At 36.1% G+C, this 25,841-nt stretch overlaps 1 protein-coding gene across 1 annotated transcript in view; it reads right to left on the reverse strand.

Moving 5' to 3' along the window:
- Nucleotides 1–25,841, reverse strand: part of DPYD (dihydropyrimidine dehydrogenase) — a 338,464-nt gene that overhangs the window by 283,745 nt on the left and 28,878 nt on the right. The window contains 1 exon segment of the mRNA XM_032695866.1: nucleotides 8,220–8,302. Within this exon segment, the coding sequence (XP_032551757.1) occupies nucleotides 8,220–8,302 (83 nt within the window).

The raw sequence follows: 25,841 nt of genomic DNA on the forward strand, positions 1-25,841 counted from the left end.
TAAAGTTGTATTTAGTTTATAAAATTAGTTTATTTATGGTCATATGAAGTTTATCCTAGCTAAGTGACGAAAGGAACATTCAAAAGAAAACAATCTGACTTATCTTGATGACCTATCACTGGACCAAAAAAAATTAAAATTCCTAAATTAAAAATGAGAAATTATGTACAGTATTTTAAACAGTGTATGTGCAACAATCAGCTGACAAACTTGGAAATGTATTCCAGTTTTAAAATTTCTGGTCAAGGTATGATGAAGCTGATATTCAACAGAACAGTCCACCTCACAATCAAGCTCAAAATGAGTCACTTTATAGTTTTCTTGATTTATACTTTAAAAAAATGTACAAGGCAATGCATTTACATTCTATAGTGCAGAAGATATGCATTATCACTAGTTCCACATAATTTTCACTGTCAGTTATACCGAGACTTGAAACAATGTACCTGTCATGTATCAGAACTTTTTTTTTAATTGCAAAATAAAATATGAAATTCTTTAGATCTCCACAGAAATGACACAGAAAGACAATGCAAGTTCTAATAATTATCACAAATATAATTACATTAATGTCACAGGTTCCTACATATGCTTGGTGTTACAGCTCTGCAGAGTGTCTGTCTGCAGACAAAAAATATTCCACTGTGGCCAGATCCCAGGCACTGCTGGGCCCCCAGAGGGTGGTTAGTGGGTGACCAGTTAGCCAACAAAGAGCATGGTAAAACTGCATGAACACAGTTTAACAGTGCCTTGTTAATACCATTAAACAGCTTCCAGCACCTGAGCAGTTTGTTCAGTCACAGCTATCCTTATACAGGGTAGTCTTGCACTGTAAAGGTATATGGTTCATGTTTGGCCAGTGCAAGTCATGCTGGCAATCTGTTTGATCTGTAATGTACACTAAAGATGATAGTGAAGTTCTGCTTTCAAAATGTCCCTCAAAATTAAACTCATTTATATTAGCCACTTAGGCTTTACCATAGAAGTACTACTAAAAGTTCTCAAGTTTTTCTAATATGCGTACCTATGCAACACCAAATGCAACTGGCAACACTAGCATTCTGCAGCATTGCCTGATCTCATATACTATTAATAGTATGGTAAATTTATAAAATTGTCAAGATACAGATCTAGAAAATAAAGTCTAAGGGAAGCATGGTTTATTCTCTAAATTCCACAGTTTTGCGGGGGTTTTCATTTCCAGTCTGAGAAATCTCTGCAGGTTTTGTTTGTGGTTTTTTTAAGGAATATCTCTAAGCCAAAAGCAGTCTAAATAAAGGTCTAAATCAATAAGCCTCCATATCAAAGTGATGTAGCTAATTAGTATGTCCTCTGTGGCAAGGGGTGTTTGTTCATTGGTGGTGAGATAGATACATCAGAGGAACACAAGCTGGTCACCCAAGAAGCAAAGTGTTGTTGCACTTTGGAAGCAGCACAACATTTTTGTTAAAAATATATGAAGCAATCATATTTAATTTCCCCAAAAAACATGCCCCAAGGAGCATTCAAATGATTGCACAAGAGATAAATGTAAATATAGAAGAAGGTAGAAAAGAAATTTTACCTTAGTCCCTCAGTCTCAAATAAGCACGCCAATCACAAGGCTCGTGGCTACTTTCATAGAATTAGAGCCTCCTTTTCTCTAGACTTAATCCCAGCTTCCTCAACTGCTCCTCATAGTCTCAAGACCCTTCACCAGCTCTGTTACCCTTCTCTGTATATGTTCCAGCACCTCAAGGTCTTTCTTGAACCGAGGGGTCCAGAACTGGACACAGGACTCAAGGTGTGGCCTCACCAGTGCCAAGTACAGGGGAAAAATTACTGCTCTGGTCCTGCTGGTCACACTGTTTCTGATATAAGCCAGGATGCCACTGGCCTTCTCAGCCACCTGGGCACACTGCTGGCTCATGTTCAGCCACTGCCGACCAGCACCCCCAGGTCATTTTCCACTAGGCAGCTTTTCAGCCACCCTTCTCCAAGCCTGTAGTGCTGCCTGGGGTGGTTGTGACAGAAGTGCAGGATCTGGCATTTCACCAAATTGACCCTCATACCACTAGCCTTGGCCCATCGATCCAGCCTGTCCAGATCCCTCTGCAGAGCCCTCCAGCAGATCAACACTCTCATCCAACTTGGCATCTTCTGCAAACTTACTGGGTGTGCACTCGATATCCTTGAACAAATCATTGATAATAAAGACATTAAACAGGACTGGCCCCAACACTGAGCCCTGGGGGACAGAACTAGTGACCGGTTGCCAACTGGATGTCACACCATTCACCACCACTCTGTAGCCCCAGCCATCCAGCCAGCTTTTAACCCAGTGAAGACAGCACCTGCCCAAGCCACGGGCTGCCAGATTCTCCAGGAAAATGCTGTTGGAGACAGTATCGAAAGCTTTAGTGAAGTCCAGAATTTTGGAATACAGAATTCACTCTGAAGACTTACAACTCCACAGAACATGAAAAATTTTTTTGAATAGATGATCTTTGAGACCCTGACCAGGAACCCAGTAGCCTTTACTTCTCTCATTTACCTTCCCTTTCAACTTATCTGACGTTGGATCCTTCTCTCAGACAGTTTCAGAACAATATAGGAAAGCAGGAATACATTTAACATGACTTTCCATTGTGCTTATTTCCTTATACTTCATGTCTGTGTTTGACTCTACATCTCTGTGACACTTTTTAAAATGGGAAAACCAAGTTGCCTGGCTCAGCACCAGAATATGAAGCTGAAGTTGCCACATCTCAGGCCAAAGCTCTAAGTCAGTTACTAAATGTTTTGCAGTTTGTGCTGCAGACTTCTTTTATTTACATTGTTAAATTCCTAGCTTTTACTCTGCAAACTAATGAACATTTGTGAAATCACAGAACTTCTTACAGTGCAATTTTCTTAGGTTTTGCCCAGTCATAGAAACTATTTGTCAAATACATCTGAGAGTCTAGACCATATCAAAAGAAGCCTGATTATTACTAACCCCAGCTTACACAGTTGTCAAGACAACAGTGAATATCATCATTAACAGGAACTGTTTCTATTAGACTGGAAGTCATACTTGAAGCCTCACTCCCTTTTTCATATTATCCAAAACTATATGCAAATATACAAACGCAAAACAAAATTCTAAAGGAACTTTGGTATCTTTCAAACAGATAAGCAAACTTTTCTTTCCCATTTCAAAGTACGAATAAATATGTTTATATTTTCCTTTAATAAGACTATACAAAAATATTCAGCTTTAATTTTCACTTCTAAAGCTTTCACACCTACTAACTCAGTCAATATTCACAAGTAGACTGTATACATATCCACCTACAAGTAGGACCCGTTTACATATTAATATCTCACCAGTCTCACTGTTCACTGTCATGAGCCACCTTGGTGCCTTACCAACTCAGTTGATAAGTTAACTGCAACACTAGATTCATAAGATGTTTCTGTTTGAAACACTATGGCTTCATTTGTCACCAGGTTCATAAAATGTACACTGGACACAGATCTAAAACATATTACTACCATAGTGTTCAAAAGTAATCTATCATTTACTGGAGTGGTGACGCTCTGAAGGGTTGTGTTGCTGTTCAGAGGGACCTTGACAGGTTGGAGGAATGGGCCTACAGACACCACATGGGAAGGGAAAAAAAAAAAAAAAAAAAGACAAGTGAAATCCTGCCCCTGCAAAGGAACAACCAGGCACCAGTACAGGCTGCAGCCAAACAGCTGGAAAGCAGCTTCAAAGAAAATGCCCTGGGGTCGTGGAAGACAAACTGAACAGGAAAGGCCAGCAGCACCCTGAGCCATGTCAGGTAGAGCATTACCTGTAGGTTAAGGGGGGGAGATCCTTCTGGGCTGCCCAGTACTGGTGAGACAGACCTGGAGTGCTGTGTCCTGTGCTGGATTCCCCAGGACTAGGGAAACATGAGAGTACAGGAGCGAGTTCAGCAAATGGTCACTGAGGTGATTATAGAATTGGAGTTCTGTCACACAAGGAGAGGCTGAGAGAGCTGGGGACATTTAGCCTTGAGCAGAGAAGAGTCAGGGGGGAATCTTATCAAAATGTGTAAGTACCTGATGGGAGGGAAAAAAAGACAACAGAGTTAAACTCTTCTTAGTGGTGCCCAGTGAAAGGGCAGGAAACAACAGGTACAACCTAAAACATAAGGAATTACAGTTTAAAAAAATAAAAAAGGGAGGGTGTTGTTGCTGTTGGGGTTTTTTGTTTGAGTTTTTCTGTTGTTTACTGCAAAGATGTTTGGCTAGAGAGCCTGTGAAGCGCCCATCCTTGGAGATATAAAAACCTGTTTGGATGCAGCCCTGAACAACCTGCTCTACCTGCTCTGAGCAGGAAAGATGGTCCAGACAAATGATCTCCAAAGCAGAGCGTGCACAAGGCAATCCATGTCAATGTGGTAAGAAAATATTTTCTGTACAATTAACAAATATTTTTTAAAAAAATTTAGATAGTCTTTATTCATTTTTATCTAATCTTTTGTTTTTGAATTTCTATTCTTGAGTGTGTTTCATAATGCACATAAAATATTAGTACAGTGGTACATGTACAACATACACATATTGGGGGTGTATGCTCAAAAATATTTTGCTGCTACACAATCAAAAAAATGTGGAGATCACTGGTCTAGATCATCTCCAACAGTCCCCTCCCAATTTCATGAAGTCTGATTCTCTCTCTTGCTAACAACAATGGATGCCTGTACACAGAGTGAAGAGATTCAGTAGAAAATAAAATTTCCTGCCTATCTGTTGCTTTCTAAAATTTTTCCTTCACCTTTTTAAACCCATTAACTTGTTAAACCTTACCTTCATCTAATTTGATATTAACAATTGGGTTTGGATTTCTGCCACACTTCTACTAGGAGTTACTTCATAATATGGGGTGTGGTGGTAATTTTTTTTGTTGTTGTTTCTTTGATTTTAAGGCTCCTCGAGGCTACTTTACCCTGCTTATCCAGAGGAATGGTTACTGCAGCAGTCCATGTTCTGGTTTTGCCACCTATGAAAAGACTACCAGTGTCAGCATACAGTTAGCTACACCACTTCCTCCTCCTCAAACACTTATCTCCTCATAGCAGACAAACCAGTCTAAAAGTTCCTTTAAATTTCTAGATGAAGCTTCACTGAGGATTGGGATCCAGATTTTTCACAGTGATTATATATTAAAAACAAATTGAGCCTTGTTTAACAACATCTCAATACTCTTACTTATGCAACTTAACATTATAGGTATATTGCTATGCTATTTTTCTGACAAGTTACTACAAAAAATGCCCAAATAATTTATCATATACACATTCGAGGTATGTAAAGCAATAGTCTGTCCATTTATAAACCCCAATTCAAAAAATCAATGTATCTTTACTGTTTACTTCAGCTTTGCAGTTGCATTAAAATATAGTAATAAATAAAACATTTAGAGTACATTAACAAAATAAGCAAAACATGAACTGAATTGAATGCATTTATGATTTTATGTGCAATCACAAGTAAATCAAATTCTTACAATATCACTATAAACTGAATAATGGCAAACTACTATCAGTTCATTATCTCATTCAAATCTAAAATAACATGTAAAGTAGAACTAGAGAAAGTTCATAGGCTTTATATGATCATTTCAAAACCCTTCAGAAAGTTTATTTTGCATACATCTATATATATAAACAAGAAAGATAATTTTCATATAATCCTTAATTTGAACACTGAAGAGGTGGAAAAAGAACAAGACCTTTCTTGGATATTAGTATTTGTTTATGCAGAGCACAGTGATACTCTTAGCCTAGAAGTGTACTGAAATCCATATTAAATTGACCATTTTTCTCAAAGATGAAGTTAAAATGGAAGGTCTCGTTCCAAACAGGAGCACTGGGGAAAAATGTTCATTGTATTTCTCATCTGGCAGACCAGTAGTACCACTCTGGGAAATCAGAGACAATTTGGGCAGACTGCCCACTCAACTTAAGGCTCATCTGAGATCCGCATATATCCACTTAGCTATCCAACTAGGATTTTTCATTGTAGTTGTTTTCATGCCCACATGATTTTAGTGGTTTTGTGCAATGTGCAACCCTCTCCACATGTGTCCCTTACCAAAAGGAGGCAGACACCTCATAGTGAGGTCAGCAGATCTATGTCCTCCCCACGCCTGGGCCAATGTCCGCTGTCATTATGGGAAAGCGAAGTGAACTTTATTCTATAAAAACGTACCATTTGAATTACATATGCTACAGATAATCTTGGGATCCAAGCAGAAAAATGCAGCCACACAGTAAATGTAGCAGTTGAAAGAACTGTACAGCCTGAAGCAAAAATTGTCTTTTACACACATTTAGAAAAATATGCACACCTACATGCATAGACCTCTCTAAATTAACCTTTTTACCACCTTTCATGTGTTGCTATAGCACATTATAAAGTCATACTTTATAACAGTATTAATTTAGTAAGTCAGGTATTTTCTTTATCAAAAAGAAAAAAAGAAAACAACCAATCATATAATATTGACTGCAATTAAGAGAATTCCAGCACTGCACAGTATCTCTCACACTTCACAATCAATAACTGTTTCTCAGAATGGCTTGCACACCACCAGAAATAGCCAGGATACAAATTTATTAGATAGTAAAGTGCTTTTTATTGTATGAACAGCAAAGAATCGCAGGAATTTTCTACACGGTCTTTGTAACAGAAACATGACCTTTGAAATACCAAAGCTCCCTCTGCTATTCAGTGTTGATCACCGAAGAGTTGTCAGCTCCTAAGTTTTTAAAATATTATCTCTGTTGCGTCATGTATTGCAAAACGTCACAAACCTGAATGCTGCTCCAGGACAGTAGCAACCTTTGTTGAAATCTGATTTGATAGAAATACTAAAAGTAGCTTCACATGCCAAAAGTTCCGCAAATCTTTATTTTAAATCACTTTCCATTTACCGACACTACACAAAAGATTTATATACACAAGTGACTGACCTCAAAGGGAGAAAACTCTAAACATATGAAACAAAGCAAGCATAAAGCAAAAATCACTGTTAGAAAGGTAAATACCACTAGTGAATACCACTATTTTTACAGTTATTTGCGACACTAGCAGTTGAAATGTTCATCTGTAGGTAATGAGAGCAGCTTCAAAAGAGGTAGGTTGCATTTCAAGTCAGAATACCTTTACAAACCACTCATGTACATGAGACAAGAGCATCATGAACATAAATCAGTCATGAAAATCACATCATTCACACATGTCTATAAATTTAAAGGGATTATGAAACACAGTCAAAGCATAGTGTATTTAGTTTTCCAAGAAGATTCTCAGGGGGGTTTGCTGTTGTTTTTACTTTTTACTGCACTAGTGCAAGTGTAAGAATTTACTCTGATATCAGGCAAGTGAAATGAAGCACTATGTTTGCATCATTACATTTTATTATCCAATTTCAAAACCTTTAAAACTACAGGTTACTATAATTTTCTGATTCACAGATAATACTATAAATAACATCTTCCTGATTATTCAGTGAGTTACTTTAGAAAATATGTATTCAACTCCACCACCTTTCAGCATAGTAAGCATTCCCTTTTCTAGACACTGTAGCTGGCAAGTTTCTTCGGAGTCCTGTACGCAGATATTCTACAGTGCAGGTAAGGATGGCAGAAGATTCATGTACTGACTAATTTTAACCTCCTCTAATAAGTATTAAGTGCAACTATATGAGGATATTAAGAAAAAAATACATCTCTACAATATATAAAGGACTAGACAGATTTTACCATTCTATTATCAAAACCAAAATCATGTAAATCTGATGATAAAATCAGAGTACACAGGAACTACATACATAAAAATCAAATCCAATTTAAAGCAAACACAGGTTTGTTCAAACACCATTGTACAACTGCTTTAACACTTACAGAATTTAGATGAACAATATTTTCATTCACTCACAATTTAGTATAAATATAAAGCAAGGCACCCCTTAAGCATTTTAAATAACAAATTAAACATTTACATTTTTTACTGTGCAGTCAGGCTTAACATTTATGCAGCTTCAAAACCAAAGTACAGCCTCAAGGGAAGCCTCTCCACTGACAAATTAATACCTTAGAGAATAGAGCTGAATGGTGGCAATGAACTCATTTGTTCCCCCAATAATGAAGAATGACTCTTTCTTTACCACATCTGTGACTGTTGCTATGGTGACCCAGACTTACCTCATTGCTTCTCGAAGTGCTCCTCGCTCACTAAGAGTCGTGTGCTTGATGTCATCAAAATTATTTTCCAGTTTCTCACAGTTCTGCAACAAATGGACATATCCACGTAAGGCTCTTAAACAGTTCATTGTACATTTATTAACAGTATTCAACATCACGCAAACAAAACTGATTTATATTATGTTACGTCAAATTATGCATTCTGTTTTAATTACATAGGAGTCATTAAGAAGACATTGAGAACTCAGAAATAAAGTAAACATGAATATTATATATGGTTGTCATGGAAATCATCTTATAAATGTTCTATAATAAAATTTACAGAATTTTTACTTTTTTCTTCTCTGAAAAAAAATTTTTCCTTTATCTGTGTGCAAGGCTACAACACTACTATACACATAGAGATAAGAACAGAAACCTAAACGAGCATTTTAGAATTATAATGGAAGTTATATATGTCGTCCCAATAAAAGAGGCAACGTTGTTGGAACAAACCAGTCATACTTAATTCCTATTTAATTAAATTTTTAAAACATAACAGAAACTGAAAAGATTGATGGTTTATAGACAACTCAACCTTTATGTTTTTCCATATTAGAGCTCTCTATTTCTAAAAATAAGAAGCCAACAACTTTGTGACAATAAATGAAGCAAAACTTTGCTATATTCTGTAAATCACTACTAAATGTGTGACTGGTTCCATTACTGCATAGTCCTGATCCTTTTCTTCCGCTGTCACAAAGACAGTAAAATTGATTAACAAGATGCCGGGGAGTACAGAAATTTTTATCTGTGCAAAGTGAGTGTGAAATACCAGCAAACAAGAATTCTCTGATTATCTGCATCTTCTGTAAGATTTTTATTTTCTCTTGAGGATCCATCAATACAGGAGGCTTTTAGATTACCCCTGTTCTCCACATCAACTTTCTCCAATACCAAAAGTTACCTCTGGGAGGCATAATTTTGCCATATGGGTGTAATAGAAACACAAGTTGCAAGCAGAACAGTTACTATTGCTAACCACCTTGAAGACAGTATTGTCATGTTCTATATGCAGCAGCTTTAAAGAAATTACATGCACTATTATTTGGTCATATTGCTTTCACTATTTTTAATATCTGAATTAATTTTGAAGACCACATCTTAAAAATAGTTATAGTAAATACAATAAAAGTTACCTATTGTTATTTCTTTTGTGTATTGATTCTTCATTTTTATAATTACATTCAATCTGAGGCTACAAAAGCATTACTGAGAAGGAAATTATTAGATACTTGCAAATGACCTAGCAAGATATTTTAGCTTGTCCAATTAACATTTAAACCATCATTATTTTTAAATAAGATTACAGACTTTTTAATACGAAGTTTTAATACTTTAAAAATACATTTCTGAGCAGAAAAAAAAATCAACAAAGCTACACATATTTTGATCTTTTGACATTTTTTCTTTTTTCTCCTTTTTAAAAACTATGCATGTAGCAGTAAATCTTATCCCACAGTTAATGTGATATTTTTTCTTTGTTTATATTACAATCAGTTGTCCTTTGTATTGCAAAATCCTACTCCAAAATTCAAAGGCATTGCACAAGAAAGACAGGGAAGCTCTACAATGAAGTATTCCATTATTCAGATCAGCATATATTGACCTTCGGCTCCAAGTACATATAGGCAGGTCAGTTATTTAAAATACATAAGTGAAATCCAAATCAACAATACTAATTAGTGAAGAATTCTTGATTCTTTAGTACTAAGCTGAAAATATCTGTGCAAGCAAAATTAGATTTCCCATCCTCCAGGAAAACAGGCCAGAGGAAACATAATTTGGAATATTGCTCCAAGTGCCAAAAGAGAAAAGCCCATGTTTTAACAATCCTGTGTCACCAGCACCTCAGGACAGGTTCAGAAAATCTGAGAATCACACAATTCCTTTCTCTTGACCTTGTGATATAAGGCATGTAGAAATGACAGATGATCACAGATCACAAAGCACACGGATTTTTATCAAACACCACTAAATCTTCTCTATAGTGTACAAGCTAAAATAAGCGATCCTGTACATGTGGAAAATGCTGAAATGAGTAAGTTCAGTCTGTATTTCTTCTCTGTCTGTACAGATCATACTGTGTTAATCAGCTGAAGAGCAACAAAAGTGGACCACATCTAAAGAAAATGCTGCGATCATGTAGCCTTAGACACACAAATACTCCACCTCAACTATACACCCAATGCAAAACTGGATAGCCCAGAACAAAAAAAAAAATAAAAAATAAGACTTGAATAATAGATGTTGTACCAATTCATTTGGCAAGAAAAATGAACTGACTTCTACCATTTCTGAGAACTGTTTCTGGACATTATCTTTCTCAGCTACTTTCAGCCTAATAACTCTCATGCAAGGTGCAACAGCTGGACAGCAAATCATAGAATTATTAGGAAAAACTGAACTAAAAACTGAACCAGAAACAAACTCACGAAGGAAGACGACCTCATAGGGCTTTGTCATCAGTTAGTGCATACACACTGAACAGGCGAGTAAGCAAGTGTTGATCGTACCCACTGCTTTTCCAGTCATCCAACTATGCTTGATCCTTTCATAGGAAAGAGAAAAGGGTGTCTGAAATACCAAATATAAGCATAGCTACAGGTGTATAGATGGCACTTCATGCGTCTGAGTACCAGCTCGCATGCTTTGCTTGCAGATCATCTGAAAGCATCTCATTTTATAAGAACATGAACGAACTTGTAAGCATGAGAATACTCCAAAGAATGTCTGGGAAATTATGAAACTTTGGTTGACCATGACCAGGGTGAGCTTTACATTTTTAAGTACTAAATCAGTAGCAAAAATGGAGATCATTCTATTATCCGTGCTACCAAATAATTCATATTTATAAACATCTTGCACAGAGTAGTATGATTTGGTCCACAGTACTTCACACATTTAAGTATAATGAACAATTAAACTCCAAGCTGTTTCATTTTGGGCAGCAGCTAAAGCAAAAAAATCAAAACACAAGCAACGAAAAAATTACTTTTGGTGGCTCACTGCCAAGTGATTTTTTTGTGGGTATAAAGTCTAGAAGTTTTAACTCCATGATTCAATAATTACATAGCACTCTACATGTTATCACTATTGGCAGATCTATAGTACTTATGATATTACACTAAATATCACCTTTGAGAAGTCCAGGAGGAAAAATCAGCATAGAGTTACAATCGGGGACATCATCATCATAAGTCAAACTACCATTACATGTAAAAAAGTCTAAATACTGCTTCTTAAAGGAATATACCATAAAGACTTTGACTTTTTTAAATGTAACAAAAAGCAAGAGTGAGGGGAGATATTTTATACATAAATAAATAAAAATAATAAATGGCTTATTTATCATATGAAATTTTGTATGACAATTAGTTAAAACTGAAGATATAGACTGAGTATTCACAACTATCTGTGAAGAAATGAGACAAAGATAATGAGTGTATGAAGATGAGGAAGAAGGAAGATTAATGAACAAACTGAAAAGCTTTTCCTCCCATGTCCACAAAAATACAACTTTTTTTCCTGCTACAATTTATTCTTGTTAATAAAATAAACTACAAGCTTTGGGAGCAAAGACTGTGCTCACAAATCTGTATTTTCAGTTATTGTAAGTAATAATATTAATAACATTATGACAAACTTTATAGTAATATTTTAACAGTCTAGGCAAAGTTAACTACCAAGTCCAAGTACTCTGACATTGGCTGAAGTAACAATCTAACTCAAGTAACTGGAAAATATAAATAAAGAATCCCTCTAGTTTTAAATAAAAACCTAGGATTCTGGCAAAAATAAAGTTGTATTTTTAAAACCCATCTCTACACATTCATCAGCTTAGCTTTCTTGTATATGATTTAGTCTTTGCTGGAAAAGCCCTCTTTGTTGACTCAGTTATTTGAAAAGCAATTCTTTATTTGGCCTCTTGGATCAAACGTAGAACTTTGCAGAAGCAGCTCAGAAACCAACAACATTCTATTGCCTGGTGTGACCACCAAGGATCTCCCTAAATCACAAAAGCATTGCTGCCTCTGCTCTGCCATGACAGGCATAAGAGTCAGACCATAACTCAAACTTGCCAATTCTGTGATACAGTAGGGCTAAATATGACCCCACGTCCATTGAAATCAACCTGAAATCTTCCACAAATGAGAATGGGATCACACTAAGACATATCCTGCTACCTTAACTCTATCCTGAAATACTTCACATAAGACTTTCAAACTTATTATATTATCCATAATGTCTCTGCACACATTTTGAGATAGTTGAGAAATAAAATCTTTAGCACTGACAACAGCATAAGACCCATCCTAAGGCAGCCTGCATCACTGAAGTTGAGGAGATAGATCTCTTATCCTAGTTGATACACTGCCAAATTAAAAGCCTTACTTAAAATACCATCTCTCTTCTGTGAAAGAGATTTTTAAGGTAAGTAGGATTGTCGAATTCTTGGAATTCATCACTTCCACATGGGTTTAGGAAATTTTCTTAGAAAGCTTGAGTAAATCTCACATTTCTAGTGTCAAACGTCCTGTGTATTAAACATAAGGAATGCACAGCAATTGAAAGCAGAACAGCTCTCACCTAATCAGTTCGTATTTACTATTACTGCTAATGTCAAAAAAAAATTAATTTTTCTTTGGTTTTCTCCTTTATAATTCATGAAAAAGGTTCCTACAGAGTACACTGCGTCCTTATTTTCTACAGTTTATGCAGCTAAATTTAATTTATTAAATTAATTTATTAAATCTATTTGTACCTAGATTTCTGAGTCCTAAAAATGAGACAACCTGGTCCAAATTCTGAAGTATTTACTAGCTTACTCTAATATTTCAATTAGTTGTGTTTAAGGAGGGAGGTTCCAACAACAGATTACCAAAACTGTTGAGGACCTACAGAATCTACTGTAAATACCTACATCCTGTACAGATTCGATAAGAAGATTCTCAAATTTTGGTCCAAAAATGCCTTAAAACTTCAAGTGCCACACGTGCCACAAGGCTGACCACATTAGCTAGCTCTTTTGAAAATGCTGGCCATACTGTAGAAGTGGTCTCCTTTAACAAAGTTGTAACAAAAAAGCTGACTACTTCAGGGGACTGTGTAAAAAATTGTAGAAAACTGATTTCCAAACTGATCTTCTCATTGATATATATAAAATGGTAACATAAATAATCACTTATTCTAGAAATGTGAATTATTTCATCAGCAGAAAACTTCAGAAATAACTAACTTGTGTTTTATAAACCTAAAGCAACATTATAATAGTAATATACACTGTAATATATTGCTGCAAGGATAATTATTAAGGGAAAACACAGCTGACATTTTCTGATTTATGCACACAATCAGAGATGGAGTCCAAGGACTGTGACATAATTATCTTCATGCTAACAATTTTTGTAAATCTCTTGACAGAATTTTAGCTAATTTTAAAATGCCTTCTGAAGATTAGCGCTTAAAACTGTTGGGGAAAATAGCACAATTTATTAGCAAGGGTATAATTGTAAACCTTCCAAATACTCATTGTGAATATCATTTAGACAGTAACTCCTGCTTTAGCAGCTGGTATATAAGACTCCAGTTTACAGAATCTTGAAACAACAAAGCGAGTAGAATCTAATTAAACAGGATTACATGCCAAAGAAAAATATTAAAAACAGACTAATAGTCAAGTGTTGCGAATTTCGAATAGCACATCTACTTCTTCTGTTGTGAACTTACATAATACTGTGCTTTATTCCAATGAAACCTAAATATTCTTAGCAGACTCCTCTCTTGATTTGGAACAGACTGTCTTTCTACACTGAAACAACACAAAAAGCTAAATGGTTCCATTGATCTTCTCTCACAGACTTAAACACCCATCTGCTATAGGGCAAAACGACTTACATATATTGCATTTATTCTAATGCGATTCAGTAGCCAATAACTGTATTGAAGACAGGAAGCCCCTTTAAACTGTCTTCATATTGAGAAAGTAAAAAAACCTGATGCCATATGCCAAAGGGTTTTATCTAAGAGCATTCTTAAAAGCTAAGCAAGTAAAAAGATTGCTTGATCATATCTGTAACCTGTTACGATCTTCACAATATCTGCTTACTAAATTCCGTCTTCCTATTTGCTATGACTCATTCTCAAGAGGTTCTTATTCCAAACAAGGGGGAAGAGCAGCTTAAAACTGCTAACCGACCAGCTGTTCACAAAGGAAAAATAGGTATTTTTTTAAATACATACATATTCCTAATATCTGCAGAAAGTATATTGAGTCCTCAGGTATTTACATAACATTTGACAGCATGTCATTCATAATACATGAACATTTGTTATAAAATTTTTTTCATTATGTGATACAGCCATATTGGCCAGACAAGCTTTTAGAAAAATACAGATATTAGTACATTAAAAATAGCAGAATTCCAAGAGAAAACCAGCCTAAGTGTCGGTAATCAAATAAAAATCAATATAAAAAGTATTAAATAGAATTGTGGCAGGCTGTAATCAATGCCTAATTAGCATAACCATGTTAATCTTCTCAGGGTTTTTTTAGAGGTACATCATTATAAGGCTCTAAAATTAGTGCATGTATAAACTCAGAAGCAAGTATCACATTTTCTCTAAAAACAGGAATATATTGCTAATGCAGGATTGATACCAGGAAACTGATGCACATGCTATTTTCTGAAACTGCAAACGTGGTTTTTTGTTATTAACTACCAGAAATACTGTCAATGTAACTGGAAATTCTGAAGTGAAAGCAGACAATTTTTGATTTTTTCAACTTTTTCCAATATGGTGCATTTAATCCTTAAAGACAGGTAATCATGTAGAAGTTAATTACTTATTAAACATACTTAACACTTTAGTTTGCAATTTTACTGGGGCTGTGAAAGATGTTCCAGTCTGAGATGGCATTCTGCTAACTTCCTTTTCATGCTGTTTCACGCACAAATTTCAAGTGGCAAATTTATCACAGCCTTCATGTTCACATAAGGGTATGGTATCTTGCTTGCATTCAACCTGCTGTTGTCAGAGCAGATGCAGACACCACGTGTTTTGGCAATGGATAACACATCAGATAGTAGTGATACAGGGAGGATAAGAAAAGACATTCTGAAAGGCCTAAGCATGCAACACAAAGAATAGTAGACTAAAGAACTCAAAAGAATAAAAAGCTACAAGAGATATGCAAGAAACCAGAGGCACAGCTGGAAATAATAAAGGCGCAGAGAATACAGGTGATACTACTAGGTAGGACTATTTATAATGCTCCTTCTCTTGTGACTCAGCTTTAAAAGACAGAGAAAACTTTGGGGGGGGGAAGGAAAACCTTTGCGCCTCTCTCACATTTTTCTTTTTCTTCCTAGAACAAATGTTAAAATTGATGAGCAGATGAATAGGAGGACTTGGCAACAAGCTACCGGTCCCTCTGCGTCTGAAGGGACACTTGTAAGACTGCTTCCCTTACAGGATAGGGGTCTGTAGCAGGGAACAATACACATCTCTTAGAATAAGACAAACTTGATCTAAATACTTTTTAATGTGGCTGTAGTCCTGTCTTTCTCTTATTGGAGAGCCTAAGCACAACATGAGAGCCTTTACAGAAGTTTAAGATCCTGTCTGGGACCCATTCTTCGTGGTTGAATACTCCAGTTCTCCACTATTCTTAATATAATGTAATTTACAATGTAATTCTTTTATAAATATGCTATTTCCACTTGATAGTGAAAATACAATCAATGACTACTAAGAAAAAAAAACATCTCAAATGCTATACTCCCTTCCCATTACTTTCACATACCTCAACATTGCTTGCTTTTCCCTTGGGATTCTTTACTCTGCTTAAGCAAATATTCCCTTGACTCATCGAGATTAAATAAAATGAGACTATGTAGGTAAAGACCAGATTCATATTGAGAATTAACATTTACAGAGCTCATAACCAGGGAAAAAAAGGAAGAATCTTTAAAATGTAGGTAGAACTGTACTCTTAAGAAACAGATTATGTTCTTGACCTTCAACAAAGAGTATAAGGAAAAACACATACCCAAAAGCCCCTGCTCTTTCAGAAACCAAATGACCAAGACATTAAAGAATTAACTCCACATATTTTAGAGTACTAACTTACACGATGCCTCTTATTTTTCATGCATAGCTAAAGAATTATTAAATATACAAGTTTTTCAAAAATTAAAGTTACAGTAAAATGCTAAACACCACCCTGAAACAGTATGGTCCAGCCCTATATGGGGGAATAAAAGCAAATTACCTGTAGCAGACTTGCTTCCTCAGCCCAAGACACCACCTCTCATCTCTTACATGGTACATTTTATTCTCCAACAACAGTATTTCAGACAGGCCACAACAAAACATTTTTTTTCATTGTCCTGTGTTCATCATGCACTACAGCTCCCTGTGGTTGCCTCAATATTAAAAAAAAAAAAAAAAAAAACACAACAGGATACAATTTTCCCAACTAATTCTGCAGAAGCTAATCTGCTTTAGCTTTTTCTCATGGTTTTGAATATGGTTCTTTCACAAAACACTGGTTTTGGGTGAGGTAGAGTTAATTTTCTTCATAGCATGGGGCTGTGTTTTGGATTTGTGCTGAAAACATTGCTGGTAACACAAGGATGTTTTAGCTATTGCTGAGCAGTGCTTACGCAGAGTCAGGATTCCAAGTGAGAAGGCTGGGGGTACTCAAGGAACTGGGAGGGGACAGAGCTGGGACAGCTGGCCCCAACTGACCCAAGGGATATCCCACACCATATGGAGTCATGCTCAGCACATAAAGCTGGGGGAAGAAGGAGGAGGGAGCTTTGGAGTGATTACACTTTGCTATATATGGTTTAGTGAGCATCGTGGTATTTAGTCAAAGGTTGGACTTGATGATCTTGGAGGTCTTTTCCAACTTTATTGATTCTATGATGGTGTTCGTCCTCCCAGGTCACGGTTATGCATGATGGAGCCCCACTTTCCTGCACATGGCAGAATGCCTGCCTGCCCATGAGAAGCATGGAATGAATTCCTCACTTTGCTTGCATAGGCAGATTTTGCTTTACCTACTAAACACTGTAGGTTAAAAATTGTGAAAAGACTACTATATTTATCTGCATTCTTTACTGTGCTTAGCACTGACTGGTATCTCATACCTTATTGCAACAGCTACAGTAAGACAGGGACCTCAGATTCTGTAATATATATACAGAGTCAAAGGAAACAAATGGAAGCGCAAAAAAAAAAAAAAACAGCTGTATGGGAAAGCATGAATAAGAATGCAGAAAGAACCACAAAACTGTTTAAGAGTCAACACCACCGCATATTTGGAAATATCATGCATCGAGCCAAGTTAGTCAAATGAAAGCTTATTGCTAAGAAGGTGGAAAGTCAAGCCTTGGTGGGGAGGGTGTAGGTGCGGAACAACAAAGTAGGACAGTACAAATACTTAAATACTTTTTCTCTCAAAAAAAATATTCAGAAAATCAGAGGTATGGGGCTATTACAATGGTTGCAGATCCTATGAAGTTATCACCATCTGTTGTGTCATCTATTTACAGACACACAGGGATAACTAAAAACTAGGGAAAACTGCTCAAATAAGTGTAATCTTCTTTGAATAAAATATCATGCATCTTAAACAAGCTTTAGTATCTTCCAACAGAAATTTAGGAAATAAATGGTATTGATTTATTTTTTCTAAGAAATCTTGTGAACAAGAACTTTCCTATACACAGAAATGAACAAGGCTTACGTATAGCTACATTTTTTTAGCAGGGCATGCAAAAGAGCATTAGGAGAATGCTGTTGCAATGCTTGTTTATTCACATGTAGCTTGAAAACAACATGAGGATAAATATATTGCCTCAGGTCTCAGTTTCATTTACCATGTTAGAGAGAAGAGTATCTAACTAACCAATACCTCAGTGTGGCACTACGCACTCTTCTAGCTCTGTGTGCCATTTACTGTCTTCTTTGTAAGGTTTTTACTCCTTCGGAAGCTTTCATGCGTCAATCTGAATAGCCTTCTTCTCCCAAAACCTTCTGGCCTGTCCTCAGAGAGCTCAGACTAGTGTATTCCTCTTCTTGTCAGTCTCTTGAAAATTGCTGTATTCAAGGTGAGGCGAACAATACAAGCATGCCCCAAAGCACTAGGCAAGCACCTTCCCAGCAATTCCCAAGCAAGCAGGGACATATGGAGGACCCAAGATTCACCAGAAGAGGAGTGTGATGCAAGGCTCCTTGTTTTGAGTTTGGCTTAGCACTCTTCATGTCCCACAAACAGTGCTCAAGACATTTGGGCTAGGTAGTTGAGCTGAGCTAATAACATGGCTCAGTTGGGCTGGCTCTGTCACAGCATTTTCCTCACATGGCTATGCTACTCAAGCCTATAAATGGCTCCAACTATCGCAAGTGAAGGGCTTTTAGTTTCCAGAACACGGCACAGGATAGACCTGCCCCTGCTTAATGTGGAGAGTATGAACACTCCCTCCATGCAATCAGAGCTTAACCTTGTACCTTTAGTATAATCACTTCCATGTTTTTCAATAAAACGCAATAACCTAATTTTGAAACGGCTATTTTCAAACAGGCACACTGAATAATTTCTAAACTGAACCATTTCTGAATCATTTCTAAATAACACTGAAACTCCTACTTTAAATTATTTTTCCTCTCTGGAAAACATACTGCATTTAGTAATCAGTCCCAAGCTCCAAGCGTCATGACTACTCTTGTATATGTGCAACTACAGCAATAGGAAAGAATAGGATGATGCAAATCAAAAATAAACAAAAGTCACTATTCTTTTAACACGATTACCGAATTTCTCCCTTTTCCTCTTGAAGCAATTTTTATCTCTGATTTCTAATTCTTATTCTTATGCAGCAGTTTCCCTGTTTCCCTTGTGTATACACTGTTTGAGTTTTCAATTTTTAATTTTTCTTCAATAGTGTCCTATCTTTTTTTTTTTTTCCAAAATTTGGGGTTTTTTTCCTCTCCTGCTCTGTTTCCTCGTGCTTGTTTACTTTCTTTCCCCTAGTCCTTACTAATTATTTTATGTCTCTTGGTCTGTTTCATCATGTGTCATGGCTTTTCCTTTCTTATATTTTTATATTGCATTCCTTTATTCCACGCCTGCAAGCTCTCTGATTTCTATGTGCTTGCTTAACTATTACCCAAATGGCTCCAAGCAGGACACAGTCAAACTGAAGAATAAATAACTTAAAAGAAGAATACTATCTGTGGCCATGCGGTGTTGCCTAGCAACACCCTGTACCTCTCCACAGCTTTTCTAGAGCCCTGGTGGCAACAGAGCTTTTCAGACTTACTGCTACAAATATATGCAAGATCCTTCTCGCACTGTTTGTCCATTCACTGAAAAATAAATGCAGAGGAAAACATAAATGAAAAACTCCAAAGAAAGCATCAGCAACAGGACTACTCTTCCAGCACAAGAAATGGCCACATACTCTTACGCACACTGCCCTCTCGTCTCTCATGTACTCTATAAAACACATATAACTTACATGTTATTGCTGTTCATTAATACTACTACTGTTACAATCTTTGAGAAACAGAATGGAAATACAATTTCTTATGCAATTAAAATTTGTGTTAAATTCAATCAACTCTTAAATAGTTACTTGTATGCATTACTGGCTGAGATTCATTTGCTTTCATCTTTACACTTTAGCTTTACACTAAAGAAAAGACAGCAGTAAGCCTCCAGATTGTATAGGGTAGGAAGAACGGTCCAAGCATTGCCAAAAATGCAGTGGAATTATAAAACAATCACAGAATATGCTGAGTTGGAAGGGACCCACAGGAATCATCGAGTCTAACCCTTAGCCCTGCACAGGACCATCCTCAAGAGTCACATCAGGTGCCTGAGAGAATCATCCAAACACTTCTCGAACTCTGTCAGGCTTGGTGCTGTGACCACTGCCCTGGGGGCCTGTTCAGTGCCCAACCACCCTCTGGGTGAAGAATCTTCTCCTAATATCCAACCTAAACCTCCTCTGACACAATATCAGGCCATTCCCTCAAGTCCTGTCACTGGTCATCACAGAGAAGAGATCAGTGCCTGCCCCTCCTCTTCCCTTCACAAGAAAGTTGTAACTGCAGTGAGGTCTCCCCTCAGTCTCCTCTTCTCCAGGTTGAACAGACACAGTGACCTTGGTCGCTGCCTACATGGCTTCCCCTCAAGGCCCTTCACCATCTTGTGAAGTTTGTCCCCAAAACTTATAGATCCAATCTTAAAAGACTGTCAATATCTCTTATTTCTAATTATTTCAGATGCGACAGAAGTGAAAGTGAATCGAAGTTTCCCTCCCCACACTTTTTCTTAAAACAAGTTTGCTGGGCTCATTCTACAAAAGTTAAAAACAAATGTGCATTAAGTCCATACTTTACAAAATATTGATGATTCAGCATTAGCCAGGCTGAGTTTCAAATGACAGATACTAAAGCAGTTTCCCTAACAGTCCTTTTTTTGTTCGACAGCAGTGAAAGACTCCTTTCAACAACCAATGGTAGCTTCAGAGAAAGAAAACTCTCAAATGGATGGAAATGATGGTTATGCAAGAGACTAAAACTTTAAGGATATTAGGAGTCCTGGAAGAGGATTCAAGAACTAGAAATGCTAAAACAAAAGATAATTACATAATTTAGCTAAGGACCAACCTGTGATGCAGCCCTACAAAATGGAGAAAATGCACCATTAACATCATTATTTCTAAAGGGCATCAAAAATCAGTGTTATTGCTTGGGAATTTTTTATATAGATAAATCAGCCTCAAAGCAATTTGCTGTCTGCACAGCAGAATAACAGTAGTAAGTGAAAAGAAAGCACATTAGAGTACATATCTTAAAAAGATATTTAACAGCCTCCGTCTACATCTATCAGTTACAACTTATTACTTAGTAAAGACAGGCTGCAAATGATCCACACAGATAAACACAGGACAGAAACTAATATTCAGGTACACAACTAATTTACTTCATTCCCATAGTAATGTTTGTAAAAATTAAAGGCTGAACTAAGGTACGTAAAGTTGGTTGGAGAACAGAACCCATAGATCACAACACACCGCCATAAAAAAACCACAGACATTGCACAGTCAAGCACAAACTCCTCAAAAATGCCTAAAAAAGGTTTGCTGTTTTAACACTTGATTTGGCTCCGTCACACATATGCAACTAAACCAGTTTTAATTATATGAACAGAGGTTATTTTACACTAATGTGCTTCATGGTTTAGAATACAGAACAGAGAGGGTTCACCTAATCATTAGCTCTTCAACATTTGTGCTTAGTGTGTAGCCTTATTTACTAGTCACTATTGAAAACCTTACTCGAAAGCAGAACTATGTTTCCCAATGAACATTTCAATGACACTCATCACTATGTATCTGAAGTGATTTAAAAGCAATTTACTCTACATACTATGAATATTCCCTTTCTAACAGGTAGCAATCGGCACAAAGAGTCAAATACCTGAACATGCCAAGTCAGATCCCCACGGTCTAAACCACTAAAGCATACAGGAGACTCAAAGTGACAACTTGGATGATCAGAGTTAATCTCTTGCTTTCACATTCAGTTTGCATTCAGATTTTCTTATCCATTTGATGGAACCATCATCCTCTCATCAGTTGGTATTTCTAAATCATCTTCTTGCTTAATTCCAACCATTAGGCTCCTAGTCATTCTCATCTTCAGCCCTTGGCTGTACAGCCTCCTAACTGCACTATTAAATTTATTCTTATCTTTTTTATTCTAAACTTCAGTGTCACACAGTTCTTTATGATGTTCTAGTTCCTTCTGTATTGACAGTGCCTGTCGACTTTCTTGTAACACGCTCCTAATATTTATGTCAAGCTCATTAATGAAAATATTAAATGCTATGTATCTGAAGACTGATCCTTCAACAAGCTCTGCTAAAAGCCCAGTAGCTCTTTTTTAACCACTACTCACTCTCGTTTCCTCTCTAGTCAGTCCCTTATCCATGTTACTATTCTAATCTAAGCAGATGACACTTCATTATTAATTGGCAACAACAGAAACCCTTGTCAGTGTGTCATGATTTATCCCTAAAAATAAAGCCCAATATGTCTTATTCTATCTTAGATTTACCTTAATGCATTTAATAAATCTCTGCTTCGAAATCTGTTGTCTGAGTTTTGCACACAGCTGATACGGGACTGACAGAGTGATAGCTGCCTATCAACTCTTCATCTTTAAACATCAAGAAACTGCATCAGCTATTCTTTAATCAAGTACCATAACAAACAGCTTGCTCTACTCCAAAGCTTGTAATTTCACATGTCACTTTTTCTGTGAGACTTTTATGGACATTGCTCTGTCCCTTTGACTTCAAAGATGAAACACTCTAGGTTTTCTTTAGGGTCTGTCTGGGGTAATTTCCATTTCTGCACTTGTCTGCCCATTAGCTCACTCTTGTATTATTCCCATTTTACTGAAACTAGGACAACAATTTACAAAGACTTCAGACAATACCCAGGATGTTTCCTTGTCCTTTTATTTCTTTTAGTTTAGATAGCTTAAGAATCTTCTATTTGTTTTATATAGCTGAATAACCTTTTACTATTTGTTTTAATTTCTTTCACCCAGAGTGACTTGACTTTTGAAAGTTCTCATTTTTTCGTCTATTTCTTGCTTTGCCCATCAATCTCTTTTTTTTTCAACTCCTTATGGATAATCCTCAGTATTAATATTCTTTTTGAAGTTGTTTTCCAATTCAGCCTGAAACTCTTCTTTACAAATAGAAATGCAAATTCCAAATAACTTTTGTACATTTCAATTAATAAGAATCTGTCAAAATTAGTATCTTTGACCTGTTTAGTTCAGTTCAGAGATCTAAATAATTTTCTTAACTTCTTTGTCTTAGAAAATCATAAAATAAATTTTGGCAATTCTTCTAGAGAAGTTATACTGAACTAACTGAAAAGAAAAAAAAAAAGACTGATGAACACTGCAGTTTGTGTTTATTATATGACTTCACCCATTTGTTAAATTTAAGACTAAAGTCCATTCAGATTGACACCAGAATCAGTAAGAGATGACACCGTTTAAAATTCTACCCTAGTGTTTCGGATTAAATGACTGCTACTAACAAAGTTTGTCAATTATCACATCAAACAATACCTGCACCTTATCATTATTATGATCTGTGGCTTTCCAGGTTGCATATAAAAAGGTCAAAGTGTCGTACTATCAAGGATTTACCTGTGTAACAGATTACAATCAATCCCAGGTACAGAAAGTGGTGAGGGTAACAGAATGAGGATGGTGAACTTCAGAAAATATAACTTCGATAGAGTCAGGGATCATTCTGGTATGTCTCCTGAGAGTTATACTGATCACAAACGAAAGTAGGAGAGAGGGCAAACCCGACAGAAATTCACAAAGGCAAACTTCCTGAGTAAAGCAAATAAAAATAAAACAAACAAACAAAACCCAAAAAAACACACACCACCACCACCACCCCAAAATAATGCTCTTAACAGACCTTTATGATCATACCATGTCTCTCCCCATGGTCTGGAAATCAAAATCATAAAAGCAGGGAAACTATGACACACACCTCAGTAGATAAATTTTTAAGTATAAATGGACCACACAAACACTGCAGAATAAAATCAGAAAGCTATGTAAATTTCAATTAGCAAGGAAGAGGAAAAAAATATAAAAAACAGCAAGAAAATGGTACTATATACATGAGAAGTAAGAAGAAAATAAAGAAGTATAGGTTATGTACAGCAGAGCAAATAGCAAGTGATGCAGAGTCAACAGCTCTCCCTGCTCTTTTTGTGAAGATAGCATGGTATAGCCATAACAACAACTAAAAAAAAATTATTTTTAGCAAGAACATGGGATTTCAGGCTTGAGCATGGAAAAAAGAGGTTTGGAAATTTATTTTTTTAATCAGACAGATGCAGCTCATATATTACTAAATCATCAAGGAACTAACTGAAGCAATGCACACACCACTGTCAATTGCACTCAAAGACTCTGAAGGTTTGTGGTTCCCAAAGGTCAGAAGAGACAGACTTAATGCTTCCCTTTATGGAGAAAAAAAAAATGGAGCGAAAATATCAGTCACATCCCTTGGCAGAGAAAACTGAGCACATCTATTAAAAATCATATGATATAAAAAGTGCCAACATGGGCATGTAAAAACAATGTTAAATCAACCTTATTTTCTATCTTTAAGAGGATGGGTGAACTCATCAATAACTGTCATGGAACACATAACAAATCAAGAATAAACTTTTTTTCGAATTATTCCACAGTACATTTTCATTAGCCAATTAAAAATGTAGACTAGATAAGACAAATATCCAGTGAGGGCACAACTAATTTAAAACAACCCCCAGTTTGTTTTTCATCACCAAAAAATCACCTGAATCAAGATGCTTCATGACTCACCCAAGATCCCAGTGATTTGGATAACTGGAAAAGAAGAATGTACTAATGGTTTCAACTGTTTGGTGGAATAAGGGAAACAGGAAAGGAGGAGATATCAAACATTTTAAAAGGCAAGAAAAGAATTTTAAAACCAAGCCAAACTGAAGGGTCAGGATGTAGACCATAAATTGAATACAAGATAATCCAATACTCTCAGAGGGAACAGCACATGTCCAATAGTTCAGTGGTAAGGCAAAGAAATTTTTCATTCTAATTGCTGCTAACTAGGTCCTATCTGAAAGACTGTAAAATTTTTCATCATCATAATTAGAGAAAGATGGAGAAAATTAAAATTCAAAGAAAACAAACAAACAAACAAAAAATACAGTTTCAGAAAAGATAACCAGCAAAGAAGAGTTGAAGAAAAACAGAGAACTGAAAGGATATATAACAGCAATTTTCTAATATAAAAGAATGGGTTGGAAGGGACCCTAAAGATCATCTAGTCCCAAAAAACCCCCAACCTGTCCTTGAATACATCCAGGGATGGGGCACCCACAGATAGATAGATTGATATAGAGATATATTAAAGATTTTATCACAGACTTTATACAAAAAAAAGAATAACATTCATCAGTTGTTCTTCAAGTAGTAAGAGGAGATGATAATTTGATTTTCAGCAAATAAAATACAGTATATTTTAGGAAAAACTTTTTGTTGCACTAACAGTAAAAAGAATACGAAGTCTCTCACATCATGTGTCATTAGAAGTGTATTATACAAATATCTGTCAAGAAATGTCTAGCTGGATTTCACTCTGTCCCAATCCAGAAATTCTCTCACTATCCCTCCTAAACCTATATTTTTATGATTTTATTAGATTGATTTCTATTTACAACCATACCCAAATTTAAACCTGCTGAGTGGAAACTCTACAGCATATTCTTAGCACACAAGAAACAACTTTATTACTGTTCCCTTAAGTGATTTTGATCCATAAAGTTTCAGTTTTACACTTGCTATCTTTTTACCATCTGTACACTTTACCTGAATAGTGCATATCCTTTAAAGGAACTGTACAGGTAGTCATTTGGATGCTTCTTAATTTGTTTACTTGATTTAGCAATGTTCCTTTCACATGGTACATGA

The sequence above is a fragment of the Chiroxiphia lanceolata genome, chromosome 9 (genome assembly GCF_009829145.1).
Source record: "Chiroxiphia lanceolata isolate bChiLan1 chromosome 9, bChiLan1.pri, whole genome shotgun sequence".
Classification (NCBI taxonomy): Eukaryota; Metazoa; Chordata; class Aves; order Passeriformes; family Pipridae; genus Chiroxiphia; species Chiroxiphia lanceolata.